Below are 17,252 nucleotides of genomic sequence, written 5' to 3' on the forward strand. Positions count from 1 at the left end.
ACCAAATTATTAATTCTGTTGCCCTTTTTTGACCCGAGTGGCTAGTTAAAGTTTGGACCCCTGGGGATGTTCTAGCTGGAAGAAGAAATTGATGGACTCTAGTATTTTCTTCCATGCAGCCTTTTTTTGATGCACTTTTTTTATTTAAAATGAATATGAAGTCCTGACTCTAAATGCAGAAATAACCAAGAACAAAGAGCAGTTTCTTAATTTACAGCTCCCAAGCCTCTTTAGCCATCCAAAAGTGTGCACTCTAGCATTTTTTTTGGGGGGGGGGGGAAGGGAAGAGGGCATAACATTGTGTGCTTACAAGCTCCTGGTTGGTTTTCTTGGCCTCCCCCTGTCTTTTCTCAGTTTGTGAGATCTCCCTCCTCACTCACACACATACCCTGCCCTAAACAATACTCAGCTAAAAGCTCATGGGCATGTTCTCTCCCTTTTTTGTTGTAGGTTAGGGTTTATGCTTACAGTTACGTTAACTGAAGAGTGGGTTCACACCTGTCAATCGCAGTGGGGGTTTAAGTTATCTCATAACAGTTTCATCCAGCTCATAACAATACAAATGTGCTCCTTACTTTTGTAGAAGACTTTTAAACAACTCAAGCACTGAAGCGTATTGCATGTGACCTGTAAAACTTTCCTTTTACTAATAACATCGGTACAAGGTTTGAAGGTCATCCTCAGTAACTTAGCATTAAATTGGGGCCTGTTCTGTTTCTGTCTTGTATTGCAGTGACCACAAGGGGAAAAAACAGAAGAGTGAAGATAGGAAAGAATTCTCATCGGTCAAGACAAAATCATCAATTTGTAAGAAGAATAAGCACTCTGACAAATCAAAAATATCTGAACCAGCCTCAGAAGATTGTAAAAGGTTGCCTACATCTGATAAATGGAAGAAGGAGCACAGTTTTACAGACAGTAAGCAAAGAAATAAAGGTACAGAGTCTTATAATGGAAACAAAAGCAAACCACATAGCTCCAATAGTTCTAAAAATACGTCCCAAAGCATCAATCCTAAAGATTCACAAAGTGACTGCAGAGAAACAACCTCTGCACCCAGCAAAAAACCTTCAGAAAAGCACCTTTCCCTGACAGCCAGCGAAAAAGACCTGTCACCAACACAAGAGTCTTGTAAGGATCTCTCCAAACAGAGAAACTCTGAGGATCCAGGAAAATTAAAACAAACTCTTAGTGTGGAAAGCAAAGTGAAGTTGCCCAGTGATGAGGACTTTGAGCCCCCTACTATGTCTTTTGAATCCTATCTTAATTATGATCAGATTTCAAGTAAAAGAAAGAGGAAGACTTGTACTACAAGTGAACAGTCAAAAAGCATCAAGGGCTGTGAACAGAAAAATTGCTCGTTACTGCAAAAAAATTCAATATCCCCAGTCACAAAAGAGAGAGAGGAAAAACCACACAAATCAGAAGATAATCAGTCAGAAACTCCCACTAAAAAGGTAAACTATTAGTCAAGCTAACAAGAAAGAAATTAACCCAATTAAATTAGTACTTTAACACATTTATTTTGTAGTTTAATTCAGTGTGTTTTAACTCAAACCTCAGATTGCATGGCTTTGACATATCAGCCACACATAGAAGTGATTACTAATAATTAGGAATCATTTTTGACCCAAAGAAAAAGTGTTGTAGTTTATTTCATGGATCGAATAATGAATAAAAATGAAATGATTAAGATTGCAAAGTCAAGCACCAAAAAAATAAGAAACTGCAGATTGCCCTTTCAACCTTAATTGTGTCCCCTTATGCATATGGATTATGGTAGTCTTTAATGATGTGATCACACGTTTTTTTTTTCCCCACAGGGCCTCATTTAGGCCCTGGCTCAGGAAAGTAGTATTGACAAAATCCCTTAAGATTGTGCTTAATTTTAAGTATATGCAAGGCTCTTTGGATTCCATGAGATTTAATTATATGCTTAAAGTGCTTTTCCGAGTAGGGATATGCTTGGTGTGTTTCCTTGAATCAGGCCCTTAGTGTGCAAGCTAGCTGGTGCTTAAGGAATGAGGCAGCTATCCAATAATTTATCCTCACTGAATGTGTGGTATCTTCATACCATCTTTAGAACACAACATCCAGAACACACACCAAATAAGGAAGTGTAAAATTCCTCATGGGCTTCCTTATGGCACTCATCCCCATAATATCTGGTTCTCATAATCAAATTTATTTTCACAACACCTTGAGTGGGAGCAGAAGACTTAGAGCTGGGGATCTGAGGCTTAGGGAGACTAAGCCCAAAATTTGCAAAAGTCTTGAGTGATCAGTGATGGGGGACATAATTTAAGGTCCCCCCGGCCTGATTTTTTTCTTTTAATAAAGAGTATTACTATATAGCATATGCGGCTCCTGTTGTCTTCACTTGTGGTGGTATGTACTCAGCACTTGAAACACCAGGTTCCTGAGTTTTCTGAAGTTGGGCAGGAACATACAACCATAGGCCAACCATGAAAATCTTTGACTAAGTGACTTGCCCAGCAAAACGTAGGAAGGCTGTGGAAGAGGCAGGTGTAAGGGCTCTTTTTTCCCCCAGGGTACTATTCAACTGCCCTATAACCATACAACCATCTCTTCTCAACTGCAACTTCTTGCAGTTCTTAGTTTCAATGACTACACACCTTGCAACTTCGGCAGTGATTTAGACCAGCATCTATTGATGACATTCTTATTCACTACATACCTGTGATTCATTCCTTGAGCCATTCTTGTGCACAGATTGTGGCAAAGGTCCTCTGACGTACTGGGTTTTTACAGTGGCGTACCAGGGCGAGGGGCCATGCCCCTGGGCGCTGGCCGGGGGAGTGGGGGAGTGCCAGCCGAGCCTTCCATGGAGGAGCCAGCCCCACTGTTGCAGGCTCCCACTGTGGGGGTGGAGGGGGAGCAAGCTTCCTCCTGGCCCCCCCACTACCCCCGCACTGAGCACTTTTTCAATTTTGAAGCAAACACGCTCAGCTGGAAGGAAACTCTCAGCAGCAGGCTGTGCGCTTAGTCTGAAGATGTTGCAGATTTCACCATGATCTGCTCCTACTTCACGTTGTTAAAAAGGCAGGAGCAAGCTCCTTGTGATGCTGGTAGAGATGGGGCTGCTGAGGGGGAGGGGGCTGCTGCCCCCCCCCCCCAGGAGATTATCTTCACAGGCAGCCCAGCTTTGGAAGTTGACACCAGGGAGCCATGGGGCTCCCAGCTGCAGATGGGCCCAACGGCAGGACTCCGGGGCAGAACCCATCACACACATACCCCCTCCTCTCGCCATCATGCGGCCCTGGGACATCTGCCCTGTTACTCCTGCTCCCAGCTGCACCACAGCAGAGGGGAGGAGTGGGGGAGAGCAGGAAACGGGCCTGCAGACACCCCCCACCCCCAGGGGGTGCTGCTGCTACTCCTGACAGAGGGTGGTGGTGGTGCAAATGCAAGCATTGGGCACTGGAGACCCACAGTACACCACTGGGTTTTTGTATGTAATATAGTGGTGGTAATGAATGAATGGATAAAGTGAAAAGTAATTCATAGTTATGGTGAAGTCCTGTTTTAGTGTGAGACAGCAACAAGTCTGGTTACTCTTTTGGTTTTGCTTTAGTATTTGATGTTTTTGAAGACTCCTTTGTCTCTGATAAGAATTAGGGATATTGTAATGGTGTTCCCTTGAATGCACATAGGCCAAGACAGCATCACTCCAAGATCTACTTAATACTCCACTGCCTAAATTTCTGCCAGACATATCCTTATCTTCTCCCCCCTACTCTACGGAGTTCAAAGGTGAGTAACGTGAGACTGTTACAGAGGAAACTAAAATGAGCACACTTAGCAGAGCAATCCTGCTAACAGTGTGGGCTGTACCCTCACAAAAACCATGCCAGTATTTGTGCCAGTGCAAAACTTCCCCTTCCGCACTGACTCCCACTGGGAACCCACTAGGCTCTGAAGGAAGCATGTAGCATACGGTAGCTGATTCCCCAGTTCCACCCACTCTGACAAGGCTTTCAATGCTTGTGGAATCCAAACGATACAGGGATGATGGGGAGGGCTTCAATGGGTGTGAAAGAAGCTGTTGAAGGGAAGGAACATGCCACATTGAATCAATTTCCTTCAGGCTCAGTGGCAATTTTCTCCATTTATTCTTTGGTTCCTTCTGCACCTCCTACTATGGAGGAACCTAGGATTCTGAATTTATTAACCAGACTCATAGAAGATTCAGGTTGGAAGGGACCTGAGGAGGTCATCTAGTCCAACTCAAACTTGTTTGGATAAAACAAATACACTGCTGCCACATCTGCAAGTTTCTGTATGTGCTACTCCTTGAATGTGCAGTATAACATGATCAGAAAATGTGCAGGTAGTTGTGGTGTGGGCTTCTCTGCACAGTTCTACTGATAAACTGTGTTCTGGCCTTGAAATATAGTGTATGAATTTTACCAAATTGTCATACAATTTTGTAACTTAGATGAATGTTTGAGAATTAAATCACCAATTTTTTTCAGTTGTGATATAATTCAGCATTTGAACTCTGGTTTCTATAAGTAAAAGGCATTAACTCATTGCCACAGCTGAAACTGAATTGGCCCTTTTGCTCCATGCAAAATGTCAATAAGTCCTGAATAGATGTAGGAGAACTTCGTATTGCAATGAAAATGAACTGCATGTTTCTCAATGAGTTAATTATATGCCTTTAGGAAACTAGATTGCTTTGAACATCCTTAAAGAAATACAGTATGAATCTAAGTATACAGAGGCAAAACCCTTCTTTGAGATTTGTTTTGTTTGTAATTTCTGTAGCACCAGTGGCAGAAGCACCTCAACAAAGCAGTGATACAAATCAGTTCACAGGACGCAGACTGAACTCTAAAATGCAGGTTTACTCTGGCTCTAAAACAGTCTGTCTTTCAAAGATGCTAACGCTGTATGAACAGTGCATCCGTGTACTTCAAAATAACATTGATTGTGAGTACTTTAATATGGGTTTCAGCAGGTTGAATGGCATTATAGTGCTAGGCTTTCAGTAGTGTAAGACCATCTTTCTTTGAGTTTGAAGAATTAAGTCTCTTACAAAATTCCAACTTCACATTAAACTATGATGCCCTGGCAATATAAACCTCATGAAACAAAAGCCAAAAAACTCCTCTTGCTTTTTTTTCTGTCTAGATGCTGTTAGTCTCATGTTTAATCTGAGCTAAAACTGTATTGGGTATAAACTAGGGATAAACTATCAAGAAAATACTTGGTATGCATATTAACCTCTTGCATCTAAATTGCATATGAGCATTCTGAACTTTGATGTGTCTGGAGGAGGAATTGAGGGGGAGGGAGAGAGATGGTGAAATGGGTAGGCAAGGATGCCTACTATCTTTCTTCAGACTGCTGCTTTAATGGTTAGTACAGAATAGCTCATCTACATATAGTTTAGGTTGTCCAGACTTCAGAACACCTGTTTAGCTGGTAGCTATTTAAAATACCCACCAACAGATACAAGTTTATCTGCTATTTATAATACTTTTTTGTAAGTAGTGAAGCTTATTGGCTACATATGGGTGGGATACTTAAAATATTGTCTTGCTTTGTAGCACTGCATGAAGTAGGAGGAGTGCCATTTGAAATTCTCGAGCCCGTGCTAACACGTTGTACACCAGAGCAGTTGTTTCGAATAGAGGAGTGCAATCCGGTAAAGTCTTTCTTGTTAAATGCCTTAGAACCCATTTCATGAATGGCTGTGCTCAAAATCAAAATAACTTTTAATAAAACTACAAAGTAAAAATTGTGAAGGCTTCACTCCCTCCCACCCCAGAAATGGCTAGTTCACAAACTGATCAGATGTTACATATAGTATGAGTTGGTCTACAATTGTTGACACTCTGAAAAGAATATTTATTTAGCATCTAAGTGTGGCACATGCTTTATAGAATATATGCTTGGACAGGTCCCTGCCTCAAAACATTTGCAGTCCAAATTGACAACACATGAAGACTGAAAAAGAGGATGACTTTTGGTTTGTTTTGTTTAAATTAATCCAGTTGCCCTCACTCTGTCTTCTATCCAGTCTCTTGCCTTGACCTTTACTTACATTTTAACTCTAATGCATAGAGTTCTACTAACTTTAATTTTTCCCCCTTCAATAATTTTTATCCTTGCCTACAATAGTCTACTTTTTAGTAGGTAAGGCGCTAACTTCACTAAGAAACTTCCTTCATCGCTCCACTGAGCAGACCATAGCCTCAAACTGTTTTACTCTGACAAGACAAATGTGTCTCTCAACACCAAGGAAAAATACAAAGGGCATTGGCAGCTAACGTGAAAGGGCTCAAAACAAACCTTCAGGTGAAGCTTGGAACTGTTGAGGTCCAGAGAACAAAAATTGGCTCTTGGCTTGAAGTTGATTAGATGGATGACCACAGCTTGTCTCTGAAATAGTTTAATGTAGTTCTCTTATTATATTTTCATTTTCCCAGCTTCTGCTTTAATTCCTGGTTGAAGGCAGGGACGGGTCTGTTTGTACTACTATGTCAGACAGAGCAGAAGGGGATCTGACAAACTGGGACATTGCACTAGATAGCTGCTTCTCCACACAGTACCACATCACTACAGAGAGCTTTGGGAGCTCAGAGGAGGGGGAAATTAGACTCCTACACTGAACTGTTTGGGGTGAGTTGGGGAGGTTATTAGCTGAAGAACCCATTGGTAATGGGAGGGGATGTGAGGGGTGCAAGCAGCCTGCTTTTATTACTCCTAGCTTGGAACCATTCAGGGCATAATTCTTTTGCTGGCTTCATTGTAGCTGTTAAAAGAGAAACTCTACAGTCTACCCTAATCACCCATCACTGTTTCTTAGTTCTGCTGTCATTGTCATGCCTCCTGGCTTCTTCACTGTATGTCAGGATCCGAAGCATCAGCGGAATTACTAATGGTGAATCAAGGGAAGTTAGCATAGGATGCCAATTTACTTCTGCCCTTAAAATAAAGGAAGAAGACAGTATTTGAAATTGGTTCTATGAAATACATAGGTTAATGCATTCTAGCTATTCCCAAGTGAAAAATTATGTTAAAGCTGCAGAATGAAATGCACAAATGAGGAAATGTCAAAGGTAAATTTTCTGCAATAACCTTAACTCTGCCCTCTTGAACATATGCATATGGTGTAAGGGCTTTAATTACATATTATTTCTGGACTGGATTTGTGGTTGCTTAGTATTCCTGAACATCAGGCCACTCTTCTTTAGGTGCCTAGCTTTAGGCACTAAAGTTTGAAAATTTTGGCTAATAATCCTCTTTATCCACAGTATAATAAAATAACCGTTAATCTGCTGTACCCATTGGTCAAAGATTAGATGTTGCTGAACGTGGCTTGTATATTGCTTGTGGTGTTATGCTTTCTGACTGTTATGGCATGTGGTGAGAAGAGATGTTGACTAGAGTTACTTTGCTGTAAGACTGGGGAGCAAGCTAATCTAAACAGAGGATAACACTTTCAAATGTACCTATGTGATTTAGGATCCTAAGTCTTGTTGAATACCAATAGGAGTTAGGTGCCTAAGTCCCATAGGTGCTCTTTAAAATTTTACTGTCTTTAAGTATTAAATACCTTTTGCTTCAAACCAAGACATTTATAGAAGAGTCTGATGGTTTGTGGAAGAAACACTGCCAAAGGGATTTTAAAAATGATCACCTCCTGGAATATGAGTCATGGCGTGAAATGTACTTGAGGCTCTTCAGTCAGAGAGAAGAAAAACTGAAGACCCTCACAAAAAACATTATTTCTGCTCAATCTGAAAAGCCTAAAGGTAAATAGTCTTTGGGTAACTTTCCCTTTAGCCTGCTCTTTCCCCCTCCTCCCCCCCCCCTTTTTTAAAATTTTTCAGAAATGTATATGGGAATTTAGTCGTTTTTTGTTTTTTAAATTGCAATGAATGTTAATAAAAATGTATTTCAAGATGATTGCTGTTCCTTTATGTTTATACACCTTTAAAGGTCACATACAAGATTCATTCATGTAACGGATTCATGCTTTAGTTTAGACCATGTCTGACTTTGCTGGTTTAGCACTTCAGGAGCCAGCGCTGGCTGTTTCCTGTATGGTGTGTTCACTAGATCACTTGGCCATCCCAGACACTGTTTCTATGAAGAAATAGAGTGCATGTTCTGTAATACTACTTTGTCGTCCTTCTGTTGGCACGCAGATATAAGGTTTTGTAAACCTGTCACTCTGTTTTCCTATATTTAACATTTTCATTCAATATTGGAATCACATGGCCACACTGTCATTGTTCTCTGAACATTTTTTTTTCTTGTCTTAGCTTTTTTAAAGTTTGATATTTTCCCTTGTTTCTACGCTAGGGCGACAAGTTAAACTGGCTTACATACACAGCGTGGCAAAACCACCCAGAAATGTTCGTCGGCAGCAAGAGATCTATGGGACAGCTGGACCTGTTGTTCAGCTTCACCCTATAGAAAAGGGCAAGTAAGTACTGTTACTGCATTGTGATTGGAGATTAGATGACTGTATGCTGGCCATGTCAGCAAATGCAGCTAAACTGTAACTGTTGTGTGTGTGTTTTTGTTTTTAAGTATTTCCATTATCAGAAATGTAAACTTACATTTTCGGAATTGTATGGCTCTCCAGTGTGCCCCAATTTCACTTCGTCCCTTTTCCTCAAAAACTCCAGTGCTATGGTCACCCTTCCTCTAGCTGGGGAGTGGGTCTGTGCTTTCCAGATCACATCAGTGTTGCTTGACATTCTGTGTGGAGTCCAAACTTCCTTTCATATTATGACCCTAGATGATGATCACAAATGGTCTCTTGTCGGTTATCAGTCTAACTCAGCTGGCAGTTCCAGTCATGTTGGACTTCAGCAGATGTTGATGCACTTCACTAAGGCTTGTTGCTTTGTAAGCTAAGGGAGTGTCTAGAATGATCAATCAATAGGTGTGGACAGCTTTCATCACTGAAGGAATGGAAACATATGATCCTTCAAAGATGATTGTCTGTCTGTAACTGTATGTCTTGCCTCATGGGCCTTATAGTTCAGTTTCTGCCCTGGATGAATAACTATTTTATAATGTTGTCTGATGGATGTGCAGTGCTACAAAGTTGGAAGAGTTCTGCTGGGTAAAGGTTGGCTTACTTATAAGGAGTCTTGCTTCTCTATCTTGAGCACTGCTGAGACTTGTTCAGAGGTAGTTAGATTGCTAGTCTTGGCCCCACTTTTGACCATGCCCTCTATGGAAACCTCCTTTTGTTAGACTTGGTATAAAAGTGTTCTTTCCTGTGGTGCAATTTGCACAAAGTAGTCATTTATCCTGTGGCTATCTTAGAGCAACACAGGCCTTCTTGGCACAGTCTCAACTGCTGCAATTCCCTATTAACAGGATTTCTCTGTTTCTTGTAGTTCAGAACGCAGTAAATAGCACACTTACCCACTCATTTGCCAATCTTGACTTTACTGGAGTGTCTCTAACATTAGCTGCATGTTTGTATAAAGACTGGAATGACTCACCTGGCATTGTTGGTTTTAAATGTCTAATGCAGTAGGACATGGCTATCTTTGAGACCTTCTTGAATTTTATTGTTATGGCTGTCTACACTCACATAACACCACCTTGTTAGGATCTGCTGTTTTGTCTTTGGTGTCCAGCTCTTCCTACTTCAAAAAAACCCATAATTCATGATTCAATGTATACATTTAAACTTCTAAAGGATGAGTAGCCTGTGATGGGGCGGTCAATCAGCCAATATATTTTAACAGGGAAAAACTGAGCTACTGTCTTTCAATGTTATTTATGTACCATTGCATTATATTTATATAAAGCTAGTGTTTTTGTAATCGAAATGTAAGAACAGTCATATTGGGTCAGATCAATGGTCTGTCTAGCTCAGTATCCTGTCTTCCAACATTGGCCAATGCCAGGTACTTTAGAGGGAATGAACAGAACAGGCAATCGTTGAGTGATTCCTTGTGGTCCACTCCCAGCTTCTGGCAATTAGAGGCTAGGGACTGAGTACGGGGTTGCATCCCGGACCATCTTCTACTTTTTTCAACCCTGTTTATAGTGTTGACCTTCACAACATCCCCTAGCAACAAGTTCCACAGGTTGACTGTGCGATGTGTGAAGAAGTATTTCCTTGTGTTTTGTTTTTAAGCCTGCTGCCTATTAATATCATTGTGTGACCCCTGGTGGCTGTTATGTGGCGGAATAAATAACACTTATGTACTTTCTCTACACCAGTCATGATTTTATAGACCTCTATCATATCCCCTCTTAGTCTTCTCTTTTCCAAGATGAAAAGTCCCAGTCCTTTAAATTTCTCCACATACAGAAGCTGTTTCATATCCCTAATAATTTTTGTTGTCTTTCTCTTTTTAGTTTTTCCATTACTAATATTTTGTTTGTAGTGGGATGACCAGAACTGCAGGCAGTATTCAAGGTGTAGGTGTAACATGGATTTATACAGTGACATTATGATATTTAATGTGTTTATCTATCCTTTTCCTAATGGTATCTAACATTAGCTTTTTTTACTGCCATGGCACATTAAGTGGATGTTTTCAGAGAACTATCCACAATGACTCCAAGATCTTAATTGAGTGGCAACAGCTCATTTAGACCCCATCATTTTGTAAGTATAGTTGGGATTATGTTTTCCAATGTGGATTACTTTGCATTTATCAACCTTGAATTTCATCTGCTATTTTGTTGCTCAGTCTCTGTTTTGGGATATCGCTTTGTAATTCTTTAGTCTACTTTGGACTTAACTATCTTGAGTAATTCTGTATCTCCAAATTTGGGGACACCACTGTTTTTACCTTTCTCCACTCTGAAAACTAACCATTTATTCCTACCCTTTGTTTTTCTCTCTTAACAAGTTACTGTCCCAGAAGAGCACCTTCCCTCTTATCCTATGATTGCTGAGTTTACTTAAGCACTTGTCAAAGTACACTTGATCCACTGAATCACCCTAGTCCACATGTTAGTTGACCCCCTCAAAGAATGCTAATGATTAGTAAGAAACGTTTTACCCTCTACAATATGGTTCAATTTATCAATTTGTTTCAAAGCTTCCTCTATTGATACCTCAACCTGGGTCGGTTCCTCAGATTTGTCACCTAAAAAGAATGGCTCAGGTGTGGGAATCTCCCTCACATCTGCAGTGAAGACTAATGTGAAAAATTAATTTAGCTTCTCTGCAATGGCCTTATCTTCCATGAGTGCTCCTTTAGCATCTTGATCATCCACTGATTGTTTGGCAGGCTTCCTGCTTCTGATGTACTTTAGTTTTTGGGTCTTTGGCTAGTTGCAGGCCAAAAATGAATTTGAAGAGCATAATCATATTTTTATACATGACTTGTCAGACATGCTCCTTTCTATTTTAGCAGGATTTGATTTCCAATTTTTAAAAGATGCCCTTTTGCCTTTAACTACTTCTTTTACTTTAGCAATGGAGGTCTTTTTTGGTCCTCTTACTATGTGTGTTTTAATTTGGAGTGCACATTTAATTTGAGCCTCTTTGGTGTTTTTAAAAAAGTTTCCATGCAACTTGCAGGCATTTCACTTCTGTGACTACCTTTTAATTCCATCTAATTAGAGTCTTCCTTTTTTGTGTAGTTCCCTTTTCTGAAGTTAAATGCTACTGTGATGAGCTCCTTCAGTGATTTTTCTACCCACAGGGATGTTAAATTTAATTGTTTTATAGTCGCTATTACCAATCGGTTCAGCTGTATTCACTTATTGGACCAGACCCTGTGCTCTACTTAGGCCTACATCAAGAATTGCCTCTCCTCTTGTGGGTTCCAGGACTAGCTGCTCCAAGAAGCAGTCATTTATGCTGTCCTGAGGGGATGTAATCAGTCAATATGGGGATAGTTGAAATTCCCCATTATTACTGAGTTTTCTATTTTTATGGTGTTTCTAGCAACATATTGGTTTCAACCTGAAAAATAAGCATCTGTTCTGTAGGTTGTGTCTAACATTTGAAACTGATTAAGGTTGGTGTTGATAAGAAAGTGACGCTAAAAGGGAAAGCTTTCATTTAGCATTGTGGACTGACCTTTCTAGCACATAGGGTTTCCTTAGGGTTACTTGTGTTCATTGGCTCTTTAACTAGGTACCTGGAAAAAAAAAACCACACAATCAACCCAAAAAACTATAAAAGATAAATTGAAGAACTATTTGAAAAGGACTTAATGACAAGCCATGAGTAACACTCTTGCTAAACATCTTTGCACAATTGGACATGAACTGTGGTCACTTAAATGTGATGAGTTTTATCTGTCTTTACCATTACTATGAGTGGAATATAAATGTGGGGGAAAGAATGACGAAACATATTCCTAATAAAATAAGTGCCACAATAGACCTGTCAATGCAATCCCTTGGAGATAAGGAGGGTGAGGTTATTGCAAACGATATGGTCTGTTGACTCAATATTTTTCCTGTTTCATAATCTTAAGTGATTGTTTGTTTTTCAAAACAGGTTAGTGTTAATGACATCAACCCCTCTGAGGGTTTTAAGATGAACACTTCTTCCTGGTTTGTTTGTTTTTAATAGAACAAAGAATCCAGAAAGCAGAGACCGAAATAACACCTCACCAAGTCGAAACGCAACCAGTAGCAGTATAACAAATGGAAGCTCCAGCACTTACTCAAGTGGAGTGAGTCAGGATATAAAAAAAACTGTCAAAAGTAAGTAGTTCCAGAATAATTCCCCTTTACTATCTCTGTTTGGCTGACTGTGGCTAATGGCTGACAATATTACTTTAAAGTCACTTTGAGTTGGTGTTGAGTATTATGTAACTATAATCTTGTTTCTTTCTTTGAAGAAATTGCACCAATGATGAAAAAATCTTTGAGAGCCTTCAAGAATAGAGTTGGACCACGATAAAACAGGATCTTGCATATCTGATTAAGCTTACGTTAATATTTGTATATTCTATGCTATGTCTATGTAATGTAAATTAGTGATATGTGAATATAACCTGCCTTCAATTAACAAAGTGGTCTCTTTAATGAATAAAGTGGCAGAATGCACACAATGGTTTGTGATTTAGAATAAAATCTAAATCCTTGGGGTTTTTTCCTGCCTTTTTCCTGCTGACTCCTTTGTATCCATGAGCCAATTATCAAAAGTGAAATTGAAACAAGGCAACTCCATAACTGTCTAACAGTACCAATAATCTGTAGCCAAGGCAGTTCATTCAGACTTTCATGGATGCTCCTTGTCGTAGTTTATGAAGACTTGTATATGAACTTGATGATTTTTCATCAGTGACTGATGCAGTACTTAAAATATTTATCCCTTTTTGTTTAAGACAAAAACTGAAATCTGACCAAATTCCATTATAGTATTGAATGTTGCACAGAAAAATCTTTTGGTAGCTTCTAAACAACTGGAAAATGTGCAAGTTTAGATTTGCATGAAATATAGAGATCGTAAATGGATGATTTAGAGGAAATGATTAGTGCTGCTCCATGTTCCCAAAAGTACTACTATTAATTTGCATTCCTATAGTGCCCTCCGTGTGGTAGGTACATAGACACCTGAAGAGTGTCTCAGCTATGGCTGGTAGAAAACTTTCTATCAAAAGTATTTTTGGAAAAAATGGAATTTTCTAACACAATTTTTTGTGAAATGTCTGCTTTTCTGTGGAAAATTTCAACTTTTCAGTTTTTGGATGACTGCTTTAGTTATCTGGACTTCTGTGGTCATGAAAAATAATAGGAATTAGTCCCATTGTAATATTGCCCTTTGAACACACAAAGGACCTACGTCAAGAATAGAGAACCATCAGACCAGGGGATGCTAAATTCCCCGAGCTTGTGCCATTGTCAGGGATGGTGTCTGGGGATCTTGCAGGAATTCTGACAACCCCAACACTTTCAGCAGGGGGATGTGAAAGGTCTGGAGCTGGTGCTATCATGAGACTTGCTACTTTAAACCCAAGGAAAACATCAAGTTTAGCGGTTCTCAAATTTCATTGCACTCTGACCCAACAACAGAAATTACTACAGGACCCCAGAAAGAGGGATTGAAGCATGAGCCCGAGCCCAGGCAGGGGGGCCAAAACCTGAGGGCTTCAGCCCTGGGCTGGGGGGGCTGTACCATGGGCCCTGCCACCCAGGACTAAAGCCAAAGCCTGAGCCCCCTTGCCCAGGGCCGAAGCCCTTGGGCTTCAGCTTCAGTCCCACGCGGTGGGGCTTGGGCTTGGGCTTCAGGCCCAGACTCCAGCCCTGGTGACCCCCATTAAAACAGGGTCCCAACTCACAGTTTGAAAGCCACTGAGCCAGTTGAAAGACGGGATCAGTTGCTTGCAGTTGGAGGAGCAGAAGCTAGCGTGAGTATCAGTAGATGTGTAGCATAGGTAGCAGCAGCAGCAGAGGCGCAGCTTATTTGTGCTGAGTGCTATACCCACCAGTTTTACAGGAGTTTGTATCTGGGATGGCTAAGCCAGTGCGCTCAGTCAGAGCTAGTACAAGTATGTGCATGTGAGTAGGGGATTCACACCTCTCGCTCATAGTGCAGACATAACCTATTTCTATACCAGTTTCTAGTCCATGACAGAACTTTACAAATCAATGTATAACCACTTAATTTCCTTATTTCCTCCCAAGAGGCTAATATATCTAAAACTTTCTGAAACTGTGAGTGAATTACATCAACCAATTCTACTTTATTGACAGTGACATGGTCAGACATAATTAATTAGTGTGAGGCATGCTTTTCATTAGTAGAAATTATGCTGGTAAAATTCTGTCACGTTGTTATCCAGATGTCTTAGAATTCTAATTTTAAATAACATTTAAATCAGAACTGATCATGATTTAAATTGATTTTTTTTTAATGTAATTTACATAGATTTTTTTTTTTGTTAGATTTTTATTTTATATGCTGCTGGTTCTTGTCCCATTTTGCACTTTGCTAAAGTGACTGTTTTGTACTTGTTTCTTTACTTTCCTAATGGTTAGTAAATTTCAGATTTTACACAGGTTTATTTCAGTTTAAGAAGTTTCCTACTTAAAATGCTCATGTATGATGAACAAGACAAGGCCAGGACCTCATTAATGTCTTACTGCAAAAAAACAAACTCAAGCACAAAACTGAAAAGCATATAGACTGATGACATAATTGCAACCACACCACCTTCCAATATGTTGAACTTCCCTAAGTAAAGAAAAGTTTAAATGCTCTGAGCAGACCATCCCTGAGACTTGACCAAACCTCCCTTATGGTTTGGCAGTTTAAAGTCAATGAGACTTGTGCTCCTAACTCACAGGCGCTTTGGAAAATGTGAACTCTAGGTGCCTCATCTTCCAGCCTGTGGTGGCAATAGACTTAGCTAGCACCTTTAACCCTGGGACATGTGCCCCACAGTCTCTAAACAGCAAGTGCAGCCTAATATTTCATTTTAAGGCTACACTTAAAACACTACAGCGGCCATGGTACAGCTGTGCCACTATAGCATGTCACTGTAGACACTACCTCTGCTGACAGGAAGGGTTCTCTCATTGCTGTAGATAATCCACCTCCCTGAGAGGCAGTAGCTTGGTCAGTGAAATCATTCTTCTCTTGACGTAGCTCTGTGTACAATGGGGTTAGATAGTTAGTTACTTCAGTGTTTTGCAGGGATGTGGATTTTTGTCACCCTTGAGAGAGATCGCTCTGCTGCTGTAACTTTTCAGTGTAGACCAGCCCTAACATTTACATCCAAATCCTTTTCTTGGTTGGAAAATCCCTGTTTAGAAGTTAATGGAATTACTAGAATATATTTAAGAGCGAGTCTGATATTGTGAAAATCTAAAAAGAAAACTCATTTTCTCTTCTGTGCCATTTCTCTAGAGGAAAACATGTACTGCAGAGAAGTAGCTGATGTTCTATTAGTAGCAAATCAGCACATCTCATGGGCTAGTAATCTTTGGTTTTTCTTGTTCTTTTCCATGCCTGTAGCAGCACACAGAATGAGAGATCAACTTCTGAACTCATATCTTCAGTCAGATTTTATGTTGAGCTATTGCCATGTCACTTTCTTGCACCCATTAAACTAGAGGAAGATTTGTTAGAGGGGAGAATTCTTAGAAGGCTTTCCAGGAACACCATAATTTTATATCTAGGAATCTAAAATATATGCACTACGCTGATAAGTCGGATCCAATTTCTCTGTACAATCCAGTGATTACAATGGGACTGGTACAGGGGGGAGGAAGCAAACCAGATTCATTTAGGATGCATTAACCAGTCATTTGTGTTCGAACAATGGACTGCCACTTTCCATTTATGATAAAGTAAGCATAAAAAAATTGAAAGAGGGACAGTGCTTTCAAAAGTATGCCACAGTGCATTTGTTTACAAACTGCACAGCTTACTGCTTCTATTTGAAGGGAGCAATACTAGCCCTTCTTAATTTTCATCTTCCCATCTGCTTTCAATAGGAAATACTGTATTAAAAATCTTCCACTTGTTCTGGCAGCTTTATAAGACAGCACATGTAGGTGCTTCAGAAGGTTAGAGAATGACACCATGAGGCTACTGAGAATGTGATGCTTGCTTTGAGTGTTAATAGGAGTTACTCCTGTAAATCCTTTGTACTTTGGAGGATAAATCTGGGGAAAGATGTTACATCTTGAAAATAGTAGTGGCTGGACTGAGGAGAGCATGTAGGATCTCGGGGGGAGAAATAATTTTCCAATGGTAGGCTTATCCCTTTAAAATCTGTTTTCTGAACACTGGGGCAAGGATACCATCCCTATATTAATATCTGTTCTCTGAATGGGATGAATATTAGTGGGGCGGGTATTCTTCTCAAATGAAAAAGATCTTGATATAACGGAAAGCAAATTACAGGTGGTCTTTGTATCCAGCCAACCATCCTGTTTTTGGTAATTGTGAGCTAGGAGAATTAGATCTGCTTTGACTTTCAGCATGTGGGATTTACCCTGTTTAAATAATTTAACAGGATCCTTAGAAATTGCTATACACATTAGGACCAGGGGTTAGTCTAGTCTAACATCCTGCCAATAGCCAATGCCATATGCTTCATAGGAACATGCAAGAAACCCATCGTGAACAACTGTGGAAAAATCTCTGATTTGTCCTGCATTCTTTATATAATAAATTACATAGTAGTGCTAGCTAGTCAAATGGCAAAATACAAGTTGGTTACAGTGGGGCTGTGGTCCACAGAAATAAAACTCTTTAACACCATTTTTTGTTTAAAGTATTGACCAATTGGATGGCCTTGATGATGAGATAGAAAAGA

At 40.0% G+C, this 17,252-nt stretch overlaps 1 protein-coding gene across 2 annotated transcripts in view; it reads left to right on the forward strand.

Moving 5' to 3' along the window:
* Positions 1-17,252, forward strand: part of LOC137164600 (elongin-A-like) — a 50,362-nt gene that overhangs the window by 17,230 nt on the left and 15,880 nt on the right. The window contains exons 4-11 of one of the 2 annotated variants that reach the window (XM_067565468.1): positions 734-1,457; positions 3,675-3,774; positions 4,792-4,956; positions 5,577-5,674; positions 7,607-7,787; positions 8,341-8,464; positions 12,551-12,684; positions 12,822-13,067. In XM_067565468.1, coding sequence (XP_067421569.1) covers positions 734-1,457; positions 3,675-3,774; positions 4,792-4,956; positions 5,577-5,674; positions 7,607-7,787; positions 8,341-8,464; positions 12,551-12,684; positions 12,822-12,883 — 1,588 coding nt within the window. In that variant the 3' untranslated portion in view covers positions 12,884-13,067. Of the gene's footprint in view, positions 1-733; positions 1,458-3,674; positions 3,775-4,791; positions 4,957-5,576; positions 5,675-7,606; positions 7,788-8,340; positions 8,465-12,550; positions 12,685-12,821; positions 13,068-17,252 lie in introns of those variants that run through there. The other variant, XM_067565469.1, reaches the window with a different exon arrangement.

The sequence above is a fragment of the Emydura macquarii genome, unplaced genomic scaffold (assembly GCF_026122565.2).
Source record: "Emydura macquarii macquarii isolate MOO-44397 ecotype Brisbane River unplaced genomic scaffold, CSIRO-AGI_Emac_v2 contig_2680, whole genome shotgun sequence".
Lineage (NCBI taxonomy): Eukaryota > Metazoa > Chordata > Testudines > Chelidae > Emydura > Emydura macquarii.